This window comes from Anolis sagrei, chromosome X, assembly GCF_037176765.1.
Source record: "Anolis sagrei isolate rAnoSag1 chromosome X, rAnoSag1.mat, whole genome shotgun sequence".
Taxonomy (NCBI): domain Eukaryota; kingdom Metazoa; phylum Chordata; class Lepidosauria; order Squamata; family Dactyloidae; genus Anolis; species Anolis sagrei.
In genome coordinates this window covers 10,344,709-10,359,306 of record NC_090034.1, presented here as the reverse complement: position 1 = coordinate 10,359,306, position 14,598 = coordinate 10,344,709, and the positions used below count along the sequence as shown (strand labels likewise).

The following is a 14,598-nucleotide window of genomic DNA, read 5'->3' as shown; positions in this document are numbered from 1 at the left end:
TAATATGGACTAAAACAGGTATGGGCAAACTGGTCCTCCAGGTGTTTTGGACTGTTACTCCCACAATTCCTAACAGCTGGTAGGCTGTTAGGAATTGTGGGAGTGGCAGTCCAAAACACCTGGAGGACCAAAGTTTGCCCATACCAGGATTATAACACCACTCAACTTGGATTGTTGCAATCAGTCCTATTTTCTCTCTTCTCCCCACCTGATTTCTTTCTAGTCGTAGATTGAACCAGTCTTGCTTCTGGTCCTTTTGTATGCTGTGGCTAAGAACCAAAACATTCATGCAAACTTCCTTTGATGTCCATTATATCTGCGTGGAGGGCAGTAGGTCATAGGATGTGCTTTGCCGATGTAAGGGCTTAGGTACAGTCCCTGGCCCTTCTGCTTAAAACAAACTCTGGCAGCAGAGCTGAGACGAGACCTTTGCTTTCTTAAAGGCTTCGGTAACAGACACCAGTCAAAATATACTCTGCTGACCTAGACAAACCAGGAGCCTGAGTCAATGTGAGGCAGCTTTGTCCAGCTTTCATTCATATCTATAATCACATACTTGCCACGTTGCTACATAAGATGCTTTTTGATTTTGCAGAAGAGCTAATATGTGATCTGCAGCCCAGTACAAACAGCAAAATGGATCACATCCTCTTGTTGAATTGCACTGGGGGAAAATGAATGTCTGTGTGCAAATTTGCAGTCCCTTGCTTGCTTTGACGAAGGAGAGAGTAGCAGAAGTAGCTGTTCGAAAATCTGCTTCCCATCCAAGGCATTTGTATCCAAAATAGGCATGTTTGTGATACCTGAATGAGATACAGAGGACAAGGGATGTCCTTTGTTACCTGTAAGGATCCTGAGTGAATCAATTGTCCTGTGAGGAACAGGCTTCACATACTCCTCTGCAGGCTGGAGATGAGGGGGATAGTAATCCAACATATACCGTATTTTGAGGTCACTATGTCCTAAAGTATGATGGAATCTCTACTTACGAACTAATGCACTGAATGGCTGGCAAGTTGCATTATGAGTTTCCAAATGAGTACTTGTTTCAAAGGATCCAGAAGTAGATGGAAAAAAGAAAAGCCCTGGATGTTGTCAAACAGATAAGTGTTGGAAAGATGAGTAGTGCTTTTTGAGTCTAAATGTGTCATGCATATCGAGAGGATGTTCTATTCTACATGTCTTTGCTAGACTATTTTTCTAACTCTGTGTACTAAGCTTAACTTGTTGCCTCTCGTTTCTTCTCTTCCCCCTCCAGTTGCAATTTCTGAGCAGTTCTGTCCAGAAGACGGTGCCCAGGTTATGACGACTAATCCAAAGCCGAACAAAGCATTAAAGGTAAGGCAGTAACAATCTTTCCCTGTACTGCAGTTTTGGCTGCTCAAGTGTTAGAAAAAGAGTGGAGGATTAGGCAAATTCATTGAGAATTGTTGGGTGAGTGGGCTTATTAACAAAAGACCCTCCTCGTAAATGCACAGCAGAGTAACGTAGCAGCATTGTGAACCAGCACCAGTAGCCAAAATATATAGAAAGAACAAAAACACTGAGACCAATGTTATCTCTTTCATAGGAGACTTTTTGTTGTAATAAAATAATATGGTTGCACCATTTACAAGAACAAGGTTTCCGTAACACAAATAAAGTCCCTTATACTTCCTTCTTTGCTTCCATGCTGGGCTTCTTTCTCATGCAGATAAGCGGTTTTGCTCTCACAGAGCCTCCTTTCACACCGAAGTTACACAGGAGCTTCACACAGCTTTTTACACACACCAGGCTTCACACATGATAGCCTTCAACCTGGGGCTTCTCTCACTGAAGCTTTTCACACTGAGGCCTACATCACACTGAGGCTTTTCTCCCACTGATGTCTTCTCACACTGAGAGTTCTCTCTGACTGAGGCCTTTCTCCCACTGAGGTGAACAATCACCGAGGCCTTCTCATACTGAAGCCTACTAACACAGAAACCTCTCACAGACTACAGTCGCACCTGCTTATATTGAACTGCAGCTTTTGCTGAGTAATTGCATCAATTTATCCCTTTCAGTGCTTGATTCACATTTTTGTAATTAAAAATACCTAGTTAATATTTAATATTTCTGACAAGAATGACTTCTTAAACTGGTTTTTAAAAAGCTGATTCTTAAATATGCTAAATTATACAAACCCAGAACCGATCTTTGGACTGTTGGCTGTAAAAATGGTTTGCCTAGCAGTACATCTTATCGAATTTAGCTTTTCTAGCATTCCTTAAAATGACATTCACTTCTCTAATGTATTGTATGGAGAAACTGACATTTTTTGCTGTACTTCGTCCTCAAAAGAAAGTGTTAAAATCATACAAATTAAATTAACCTAAATACATTTATTGATGACTTTGAGATTAGACTAGCATTGAATATTGGGCTAAGCAGCAGTTTTATAAAGTAGACCAAATCCTGTGAGAACATTCATGGCACTTTCACAGATCAAGATTCATAGTGTGATGACTGGAGAACTTTTGTGGCATGCAGAAACTCCCAGGTTTAATCCTGTACTTTCAGTTAAAAGTATTTGTGATAGCAGTCTGGGTGTTACCTGTGCCTAATATCTGCGAGAATCAGCAGTTCAATCAGTTGGTTCCGACTTTATGGACATAGAGTCTAATTCTATATAAGAGCACTTAATATGCTCAAGCCTGATAACAGATTTCCTGAATATTTTGATTTGGACATAATTTCCCTGTATAATCATTTGAACCATTTCCCTTTCCTTTCTTTGGGGAAGAAGTACACGGGGAGGCCCTTCTGTTTTACATCCTGCGTTTGACATATATACTCGAGTATAAGCCAACCCAAATATAAGCCAAGGCACCTAATTGTACCACAAAAAACTGGGAAAACGTATTGACTCGAGTATAAGCTGAGGGTCGGAAATGCAGCACCTACGGATAAACTTGAAAATAAAAATAGGTACCAATAAAGTTACATTAATTGAGGCATCAGTAGGTTAAATGTTTCTGAATATTTACATAAAACTGTAATTTAAGATAAAACTGTCCAACTCTGATTAAACCATTATTCCAATGTAAATGTGCTTACATATCCTTCCAATAATAATAATAATAATAATAATAATCAAAATAAAAAATGTAATAATAACAGTAATAATAGAGTAAAATAATACATGTAATAATAATAATAATAATAATAATAATAATTAGAGTAAATAATAAATATAATAATAGTAAATAGAGTAAAATAATAAATGGAATAACACCAAGAAATAGATTAAAATAATAAATGGAATAATAATAATAATAATAAGAGTAAAATAATAAATAACTTTGACTCGAGTATAAGCCAAGGGAGGCTTTTTCAATTTAAAAATGGGCTGAAAAACTTGCCTTATACTTGGGTATTTATAGTAATTTCTGGAGAGGAAGGAAAGGACTAGTCCACTACCTCCTGTCCATCAGGTGGTGCTATATTCTGACAGTGTTTCGGAAAGTAAAAGGGCCAAGTATTAGACCTAGGAAAGCATGACATTGCTTGCAAACAGATTAGGCCAACGTAAACTTGCAGTGGGATTAAGCTAAACCCTTTTACCAGTCAAAAATGTTAGTTTAGAATCTCTAGTCAAACATTGGTCAGATATTGCAACATAAGGGTCGTATTTTTTAAAAAACTTTTAAACGGAGACAGGGGGGATATTCATTATTAACTGGTGTGCTAATTGCAAAGGGTAAATGAAAGTTTTGAATAATCAAAGTATGTTTTAATGTAATGAATAGCTGTAAGATTTCAATGTGGTCGGTAGGATTAACAATTGAGAACAATATACTGAGGTAAGCAATGGCTCAGAAGGAAGAGTTGCAGGCAAAAATGAGCCATTACCCTACGGCACCCCATAACCTGTTCCCCAGTATGTTTGTGTGTGTGTGTGTGTGTGTGTGTATATATATATATATATATATATATATACACACACACACACACACACACACACACACATACATATACCTACACACATACATATGTTAACATCTTACAGTGTAAACAGAATATGAAAAAAAATGAACATTTTACAAACACATAACCCTACCAAGGCCTGAACAAGTATAATTTCCTTTGCCATAAATTTATGAGTCAACCAGTATAACAAATGTCATATCCAAAATTCCTGACCAATAGAGTTGTGTTATTTTTCTTTTTCACCTGTTCCCCAGTTGAAAGTTTGTGTGATGATGATTTTAGCACAAGGCACCTAACCAAAGCTATGCAAAAACCATAGTCAAAGCAAGTCCATTAACAATGTGTTCATATTTCTACAAAATGAGACACTGAGGCATAGAAATAGCTTATGGACCAGCCATGGCATGGAATACATGTTTCCTTGCAGTATAGTTTCTTATTGGGAGTCTGCAAAAAATCCAGGTAGCTACCAGTAAATTCTGGCATTCTGCCCACCTCTCCATTTCCCCTATAGCACAACTAGATATGGGAAGAAGGCATACTCTCAAATACTCTGGATTGGAACAATTTAAAGCATTTTGATTTCTGGCCAGAAACTACTGAAAACGAGTTCTGAGCTAGTATTGATTGAAAGGCAAGCGGCAAACAGATAGTATTCGAGAGCAGCCCTTGACCAAGCACAGCGTGGTAGACTAGGTAACCCGAAAGCTATCAAAGTATGAAGGACAGTGAACTAGGAGAGCCAGGCTATCCCTTTGTAGTTCACCTCTCTCATGCCCTCTGTGACGCTGATGTCCACAGGTCAAGGAGGAGTCAGGAGAGAACGCCCCGGTGCTTAGTGACGATGAACTCGTGTCGATGTCTGTGCGGGAGCTGAACCAGCACTTGCGGGGTCTGACGAAAGAGGAGGTCATCCGCCTGAAGCAGCGGCGGCGCACGCTCAAGAACCGGGGCTACGCTGCCAGCTGTCGCATCAAGCGCGTGACACAGAAGGAGGAGCTGGAGAGGCAGCGGGTGGAGCTGCAGCAGGAGGTGGAGAAACTCGCACGGGAGAACAGCAGCATGAAGCTCGAGCTGGATGCCCTGCGCTCCAAGTATGAGGCCCTGCAGACCTTTGCCCGCACGGTCGCCCGAGGGCCCATCACCCCGACCAAAGTCGCCACCACCAGCGTCATCACCATTGTGAAGTCGGCAGAAATCTCTTCCAGCTCAGTGCCCTTTTCAGCAGCATCCTAGTGTCCGGGCGGGGAGAACTATAGGAAACCTTTGGGAAAGAGAGGGCAAGGAGCCTGCCTGCCTGCCTTCCAAAAGAGCAGCCTGTTTTTTCTAGAGCCACAAAGAGTACACTTCAAAGGGAAAACTAAACTGGCTGCTCTGGTGTTCACTTCCAAGTTCTTGCGAGCCTCTTGTGACTGAAATTGGAATTGTGTACCTTGAATGAACAGTTGCAAGAGGGGCCTTGCTCAACTACTTCCCAGAGCCTTGGGAGAAGACACCCAAATGCCTCGGGAAAGCTTTGGATGAAACATGGCCACCCAGAAACAGCTGGCAGAATCATCAGGTGTAGTGAATGAATGAATGGATGGATGAATGAAAAACAGTTCTCCTCCTCCCTTCAGGAAAAAAGAAATGAATGTTATCCCATCATGGTTATCATGGTGACTTCCACAGGATGGGCGATAAAAGGTTTCTCTGGAGCAGCGTGCACTGAGAGTTCATCAAAATGTTGAAGGTTAGGGTCCTTGTTCTCCAGTTATGAAAAGCCCTCATAGGTGAATGTCCCCATGGGTTGGAAGCTGATGTGACTGTGCTGCTGTGTGGCCTAGCCAAATGAAACACCTACAATGCAAAAATCACCCATTAGTTGCTTCCGTATGGTGTGCCTGTGAATTGGGTATCAATTCTCAATGTGCTCTTGTTGCTTCCAACAATTTACTCCTATACCAGCAGCTTTTAAAATCCAGGTTCCAAAATGGGAAGAGAAAATGGCAAACGAGTAGAACGACCGAGGAAGTTGGTTCACTTGGTAAGAGAAGAAGTGTGAGAAGAGGAATTGTCATAGTAGGAGTCAGTATTGTGAGAAGGTGTTTTCTAACAAGGCATGCCAAAGGACCGGCAGGAATAGGCAGAAAGTTGCAGTGAGCCACAGAAACAAATGTGTGTAATCTTCCAGTCTTCAAAAGGGCTCACTCTCCAACACAAGTAGATGGTGAAGCTGAATGAACAGTGAAAACAAAGTAGTCTTGTTCAACAGGTTGCTTTGTAGTTTCTCAAATATGAGAAAATGTTATTCTGGATATACTCCTAGTAAAAAGATGGCATTTCTTGAGACAGTACAGATTGGGTTGGAAATGAGAAAGTGAATTGGAGCTGATCAGCAGCATAGGAAAAAGTCAGAATTGGAGGACCACGTAGATGGACTAAGGTGCAAAACTGCAAGCGTGATGAAGAATAGCTGGCCATGGGTCTTGAGTTTAAGGTTTGAGTCAGGTTTTTGTGGAGGGAAGAAAGCAAAGTTTGAAGGGTTTGTCGAGAGTGGAAAGGAGTGGCCGGTGGCCAAGGCGAGTTTGCAGATGGGGTTTCTGGCAGGAGAAGAATTCTAGGCAATGAAGGAAGGAGGAAGAAGCAACCAAGATATAGAATTAAATGGAATATGAGGTTGTATGAGTTGTCTTCGGGTGGATGTGCCTGCAAGGCAAAAAAAGCTTCTTCAGAGCTTGGAAAGGTTACTTTTTGGATTGTAATTCCCAGAATTCCCCTCGCCAGTGTGGTTACTGTAATCTCCAGAGTATATAAGTTTTGTTCTTGTATCATTGTCACCCTTTAGCACTGTATTGCCTAAGGCAGTGGTTCTCAACCTGGGGTTCCCAGATGTTTTTGGCCTTCAACTCCCAGAAATCCTAACAGCTGGTAAACTGGCCTGGATTTCTGGGAATTGTAGGCCAAAAACATCTGGGGACCCCAGGTTGAGAACCACTGGCCTAAGGCTTGAGATTCACAGGTGAAAGAGGAAGGTTCTGTGACTTGAGAACTACCAGTCAGACAAAGTCCCATGCGTTTAGGTGGGTTAGCATAAGGATGTTTTGAATGCTTCCCCATGTAAGAGACTACGGCCCTTTTCCACACCCAATATGTGCCAAGAGAAAAGGCCATCCTAGAATTTCTTTGTGTGGGGGAACATTCAGACACCCAGCTCCCCACATGTTGCATGTAATGGGGTGGCTCTTCTGTTAGTATTCTAATCTGGATAACTTGAAAAGCAGAACTGCATCTGTTATAAATGGCATTGTGGACGAAAGGGGCACTGACTGTCCCAAACATACTTCCCAGATCCCAAGCAAGGGATAACCACATTGATATTTCCAGTCTGGCCAAGAGGTAACTAGATTGGCAGTTCACTGAGTCACATTATCTAGGGATGTTTCCTTTCTCCCCAGCCTTGCATAGTCTTCTGAAAGGCAACTTAATGTTCTGTTTACCTATGCTGCTTATGACTCTCTCAGCAAAAGCTGAGGAAGAAAAGATATTATTATGTATTACTATTACATTCTCTTAGAGGTATTTGGGGAAATCCTGGGACTTCTGCAAGCTTCTTAGGCTCTTCAAGTGTAGGAGAAGGGCCACAACCCTTGCACTGTTGGAGCTTCCAAAACCTATATAAATGGCCAGTGTGGGCTTCATACCGTATGTCTTTTACTGTTGCCCCATGGCTTATTTTCAAGCAGAAACCAAAGCGTCCTCCAAAGCAAAGAGCCATCTTTTGGTAGAAACCATGAAAGTAAGAGAGGGTAGAGCTGTTGTTGGTTTCACCATAGAGATAAGAAAAGTCTGGAGCATCATGTAGAAACCATGAAAGTAAGAGAGGGTAGAGCTGGTGTTGGTTTCACCATAGAGATAAGAAAAGTCTGGAGCATCATGTAGCCATCCAGGTGCATGTCAACATGTAGCCATCCAGATGCATGGGGTTTCTATTCCCATCACACGTGATGGGATAACAGGTGTGATAGGAGGGGTAGTCTCATACCTTTACAGCGGTCCCAGTTGGGAAAGGCTGGGTTGGAAGTGCATGTGAAAGCCGCCACATCTGGGAAAAGAAGTCTTCCCAATTAGCCCAGACCATGAGGTGCCCTCTTGTTTTGTAAAGGACTAGTCCAGTGAGTGTTTACCTTGTGGTCGTCATTACATGGATGTGCAAGTCAAGAGTTGTCTTGTCTCTTGTGTTAGTTGTGGTAACACTTTCTGTTGAAATGAGAAAAAGCAGACTGTTTTCTCAGTGGCACTTCCTTGCAGAAATACAGCATTCCTTAGGACAGTGGTTCTCAACCTGTGGGTCCCCAGATGTTTTGGCTTCAACTCCCAGAAATCCTAACAGCTGGTAAACTGATTGGGAGTTGTAGGCCAAAACATCTGGGAAGCCACAGGTTGAGAACCACTGCCTTAGGAGATTTAAGTGGACAGGTAATTTATAAACAAAGTAAATGGGAGACACCCTGACAACTATAGTTCTGTTAAGTTGCTGCTTCCAATTGTTAGAGCTAGAAATGTGGATACACAGATCTTGTGTTGCCCCTTGGGAGCAGCATCACTGTGTCTCTTACTGGTACAAAACTACCTTCTGGTCATTCAGTAACTATTCTAAAGGCCTCTACCTTTTTTCCAATATTGTACTTACTATTGTTATCGTTATCCCATGTTCTACGTGGGATAGTCTTTTCTTTTAGGTATTAGTAGCCCAGCTCCATGTTCCTTTAGACTGCCATACCTTTATGGATCGATATTCTAAAGCAACATAGGGCTACATGCCTGGGGCAGGATGGTAGGATAGCTCTGTGCCCTAATTTCACCAGTGCTCTGGTAGGACGAAGACGACTTGGAACAACCCTTGAGAGTTGACAACAACTAGTCTCTGTAGTTAACTTGAGAGCCGAGAGAAGCCTCCGTTGGGTAAACAATGGCCCCCTCGTTCCCTACAGCAAAACAACGGGAATGTGTGCCTTTGCAATTTGATCAGAAGCATGAGGCCTAAAACATTTTTAAAGCTGTTGATGCCATAATCATGGTAGGTAATCCATATTGGATGTCAGTTTAAGGACCATGTGGAAATATTTGAGAGAGACACATATAGATACAGATATAGATATATATAAATAAATATATATATATATAAAAAATAAATGCATAATTATATACATTTTATCGTACAGATTTTTTGTAAAAGTTACTGGCTGTGAGTGTGTGCGTGCGTGTGTTTGTGTGAGATATTGTTGATTTCCTTATTTAAGAAACCAAACACCCGCCTCCAGCAAGGAATGTGGGAGGAGTGGGGGCAAAATAAAAGAGTTGTTGGTCTTTCTTCGCTGAGCCCAGAGAAATCAAAGTGCAACACAGGGGTTGGTGAAAGAAATATAAAAGTTCCTGCAACATTTTGGTCCCAGAGGAGAACATCAATGGCATCCACTTGAAATAATGCCTTCCCAAAAAATGAACTTCCCAAAGAGGCGAATTTACTGTGCCATGAAACAGCTTGAAAGAGCTGTGCAAGGACTGTGTTGTCCCCTAACCTTTCTTCCTCACACCTGGGTCTCCTGATTTAGGGATCTTTCCCAAACCTTCCATATAAAGCACCACATAAAACCCATGTGTGTAAACCATCACCTTCACTATATGTAGGCTTTGAGCTGTATGCTTACTCAACACCTCCACCACAATGCCCCTTCCTGCAGTCTGATCCCACCTTGTTTTCCAGGTTTCACCCTTCCTTTTTGTCCGATTAGTTTCAGCATCCCAAGACAGAGCTTTCACCCAGTTAGCGTTTGTTTCAGGTGAGCTTCCAATAGAACTACCTATCTGGGCCAGGCTTGTCTGACTCCCATCCCACTGTCGTTTAGGAGGTCCAAGATCAGCCCTGCAAGGGGTCAACTCTGTGTGGGCTGTAATGCTCCTTTCCATCCCAAAGGCAGTTTCTCATAGGAAGGTTAGAATCAGTGGTTATGGGAGGTATTGTCGAACACTTTCGTGGCCAAAATCACTGGGTTGTTGTGAGTTTTCCGGGCTGTATGGCCATGCTCCAGAAGCATTCTCCCCTGACATTTCGCCTGCACCTATGGCAGGCATCCTCTTCCATGTTTTGTCGAAAGCTTTCATGGCCAGAATTATTGCGTTGTTGTGAGTTTCCCGGGCCGTATGGCTATGTTCCAGAAGCATTCTCTCCTGACATTTTGCCTGCATCTATGGCAGGCATCCTCTTCCATGTTTTGTCGAAAGCTTTCATGGCCGGAATTACTGGGTTGTTGTGAGTTTTCCAGGCCGTATGGCCATGTTCCAGAAGCATTCTCCCCTGACATTTCGCCTGCATCTATGGCAGGCATCCTCTTCAGTTTTTTTGTCGAAAGCTTTCATGACCGGAATTACTGGGTTGTTGTGAGTTTCCCAGGCTGTATTGCCATGTTTCAGAAGCATTCCCTCCTGACATTTCACCTGCATCTATGGCAGACATCCTCTTCAATGTTTTGTTGAAAGCTTTCATGGCCAGAATTTCTGGGTTGTTGTGAGTTTTCCAGGCTGTATTGCCATGTTCCAGAAGCATTCCCTCCTGACATTTCACCTCCATCTATGGCAGGCATCCTCTTCAATGTTTTGTCGAAAGCTTTCATGGCCGGAATTACTGGGTTGTTGTGAGTTTTCCAGGCCGTATAGCCATATTCCAGAAGCATTCTCCCCTGACATTTTGCCTACATCTATGGCAGGCATCCTCTTCCATGTTTTGTTGAAAGCTTTCATGGCCAGAATTACTGGGTTGTTGTGAGTTTTCCAGGCCGTATAGCCATATTCCAGAAGCATTCTCTCCTGATGTTTTGCCTGCATCTATGCCTGCTGCAGGCAAAACATCAGGAGAGAATGCTTCTGGAACATGGCCATACAGCCCGAAAAACTCACAACAACCTGGTTATGGGAGGGTTCATGCATGCATCTTATTGTGCTGTCTGTTACAACCACCATTCGCATGGCTTGCTATTTGGTGACCAGTGTCGTGTCTTGCCTTTCACTGGCATTGGGCCTTCTGCCTTTGCACCTGCCTTCCTTCCAAAAATGTCAGAAAGGGAAAGGTGATCTGGCAAACTAGAAACAGCCATGCGTAGCCAGTTGTGATCTTGGTTGGATAGTTTTTCCCCTCTGGATGCTGAGTTATCATTGCTGTTCACATTACATTTGTTTTATTGGACTGGACTTCCGGCAACAGTGGTGGTTTAATGATTCTGGATGTAATGCACTCTGCTTTAAAAAAATGAAAAGAAAACCAGGTTCTTGTGGGGTTTTTCGGGCTATAGGGCCATGTTCTTGAGGCATTTCTCCTGACGTTTCGCCTGCATTTTTGGCAAGCATCCTCAGAGGTAGTGAGGTGTGTTGGAAATAGGACAATGGGTTTATATATCTGTGGAATGGCTGGGGTGGGGCAAGGAGCTCTTCCCTGCTAGAGCTAGGTGTGAATGTTTCAGCTGATCACCTTCATTAGCATTTGAAGGCCTGCCTGAGCCTGGGAAAACCAGCCTGGACACTGCATATTATTTGAGAACACAGAAATGCTGGACCACACCAACAACCACCATGTCAGACTACACAGAGAAGCCATTGAAATCCACAAGCATGTGGACAATTTCAACAGAAAGAAAGAGACCATGAAAATGAACAAAATCTGGCTACCAGTATTAAAAAACTCTAAAATTACAACAGCAAAACAGCAGAGAGGAAACAACCAGGCACATCTTAACACCTCTCAACAAAAGGTTTTCCCAGGCTCAGGCAGGCCTTCAAATGCTAATGAAGGTAATCAGCTGAAACATTCACACCTAGCTCTAGCAGGGAAGAGCTCCTTGACCCACCCCAGCCATTCCACAGATATATAAACCCATTGTCCTATTTCCAACAGACCTCACTACCTCTGAGGATGCTTGCCATAGATGCAGGCGAAACGTCAGGAGAAATTCCTCTAGAACATGGCCCTATAGCCCGAAAAAACCCACAAGAACCTAGTGATTCCAGCCATGAAAGCCTTCGACAATGAAAAGAAAGTACATTAGGGGGAGAGCTGTGCTATATCCTTCCCCGTTCTGTGCTATTTTATTACACGCAGGGTGATTCAATTTAAATATGGTGGGATTTTAAAAATCCCACTCCCCCATAATTAGTATAATTTTGAATTCTACTTCATCAGCATGCCACCTCAATCTTCATCATGTTCAGCATGGCTTTTGGATATTAGAAAGCAAACCAGGCTGAATCATGTAGGCTTCCCACGAAGGCTATATGCTAAAGATGCTGAAAAGCAAATGAAAGTCAGGTGGGGATTATTTAATAGAGGAAATGAGAAGGAAATCTAGATTCATGATATGCCAAGAGCTCAGAAAATAAAGACACCCCCCCCCCTTCCCCTTCCCACTTCATTGTGATGGAAGGCTTTCCAGTGATGATACACGTCTGAGTGCTTCCCTCCCTCCCTTTCAAAAAACGAGGAAATCTCCTGGTGTTTGTGTTCCTTTTAATCACGTGTCCATTCTATTCTCTGTGGTTTACTCAGTTCATTTCAATATTTATTTTTGTGCTGCTTTTTTATTATGAAATAAATTATTGATATATCAAGTAATGTGAGTGCCTGTTTTCGTAAGGCGTATACACTGTGTGTGTGTGTGTGTCCAACCTCCTTTCCCCCATTTTGACAAAAAAAACCCCAACAACATAATGTTAATTTATTGCTGTAGATTTGAAGCTGCAATGACTATTTTTTTTGTACCTTTCCAATAAAGCATTTTCTGGTTTCAGACTTGACCGGGTCTGTGATCTGTGTGTTCAAAGCTCAGGGTTCTTGATTTTCAAGCAGTTATATCTGAAGTGAGCAGGGGTGTCAGAGGGGTCACCAATGACCATCAGAAAACACAGTATTTTCTGTTGGATGTGGAGTTCTGTGTGGGAAGTTTGGCCCAATTCCACCATTGGTGGGGTTCAGAATGCTCTTTGATTGTAGGTAAACTATAAATCTCAGAAACTACAACTCCCAAATGTCAAGGGCTATTTTCTCTGAACTCCACCAATGTTCCCATTTGGGCATATTAAGGATTTGTTCCAAGTTTGGTCCAGGTCCATCATAGTTTGAGTCCACAGTGCTCTCTAGATGTAGGTGAACTACAACTCTAAAACTCAAGGTCAATGCCCACCAATTCCTTCCAGTATTTTCTGTGGGTCATGGGAGTTCTGTGTGCCAAATTTGGTTCAATTACATCATCGGTGGAGTTCAGAATGCTCCTTGATTGTAGGTGAACTAAAAATCCCAGCAACTACAACTCCCAAATATCAAAATCAATTATCTCCAACCCCACCAATATTCAAATTAGGGCATATTGGGTGTTTGTGCCAAATTTGGTCTAGTGAATGAAAATACATCCTGCATATCAGATATTTTCATCATGATTCATAACAGTAGTAAAATTACAGTTATGAAGTAACAACGAAAATAATGTTATGGTTGGTGGTCACCAGAACATAAGGAACTGCATTCAGGGGTCGCGGCTTTAGGAAGGTTGAGAAACAGTTAAACCCTTTTGCCAGCAGAACTGCTGACAGAAAGGTCGGAGGTTCGATTCCGGGGAGCAGGATGAGCTCCCGTCTGTCAGCTCCAGCTTCTCATGTGGGGACATGAGAGAAGCCTCCCACAGAATGGTAAAACATCTGGACGTCGCCTGGGCAACGCCCTTGCCAATGGCCAATTCTCTTGACCAAAAGGTTGATGGTCGAATTCGGGGACTGGGGTGAGCTCCTATCTGTCAGCTCCAGGTTTTCATTCGGGGACATCAGAGAAGCCTCCCACAGAATGGTAAAAAATCTGGACGTCACCTGGGCAACGTGCTTGCAGATGACCAATTCTCTTGACCGAAAGGTTGATGGTTCGAATTCGGGGGGTGGGGTGAGCTCCCAGTTGTCAGCTCCAGCTTCTCAAGTGGGGACATGGGAGAGGCCTCCCACAGGATGGTAAAACATCTGGGCATGCCCTGGGCAACATCCTTGCAGACAGCCAATTTTCTCACACCAGAAGTGACTTGCAGTTTCTCAAGTCACTCCTGACACGACAAAAAAAAATCTGAAGTGGGCAAATCCTTTACAGTGGATTGTTAATTAGAAGGTGTTAGCCTCTCTTTCTCTTTTCATATCCAGTGTCTCATACAACAATCAAGCATAACTTAATTCAGAAGCTGGATGCTTGACACGCCATATTCTTCACTTTTGTCCCAGAAGCATCACCTTTCCTGTCCTGACCTCTGCAGCAGTGACTTGACATACAAGACAGCAGTAGGATATTTATTTATTTTATTAGAAAAGTATTTAATATAAATAATTCCATATTTACAAGTTTACACTCAAACCCCCATCAATCACCTCCTCTTGCTAGAACAAGGAGCATCCAGAGCAGAAAGTATTATATGTAGAGTTATACCGTCCAGGACAAACAAGCAAACAGACTCATTCTCAGAGAAAGATTAGTTTTTTAAAGTCCCTGAAACTAACTCCCTTGTGCATTTTATCCATTGCAGCAGAATTTTTCCAGGCTTGCCAAGTTAAGAGACATGCAATGACTAGCATAACAGATTTCTGGATTTG

The 14,598-nt window shown here is 42.5% G+C and overlaps 1 protein-coding gene across 5 annotated transcripts in view; it reads left to right on the top strand.

Moving 5' to 3' along the window:
- The window catches only part of LOC132782144 (transcription factor MafK), a 39,433-nt gene extending 30,295 nt beyond the window's left edge, over nucleotides 1-9,138 (top strand). For all 5 annotated transcript variants that reach the window (XM_060786852.2, XM_060786851.2, XM_060786855.2 and 2 more), the window contains exons 2-3: nucleotides 1,259-1,338; nucleotides 4,753-9,138. In XM_060786852.2, the coding sequence (XP_060642835.1) occupies nucleotides 1,303-1,338; nucleotides 4,753-5,187 (471 nt within the window). In that variant the 5' untranslated portion in view covers nucleotides 1,259-1,302 and the 3' untranslated portion in view covers nucleotides 5,188-9,138. The remainder of the gene's footprint in view (nucleotides 1-1,258; nucleotides 1,339-4,752) is intronic.
- Nucleotides 9,139-14,598: the final 5,460 nt, after the last annotated feature.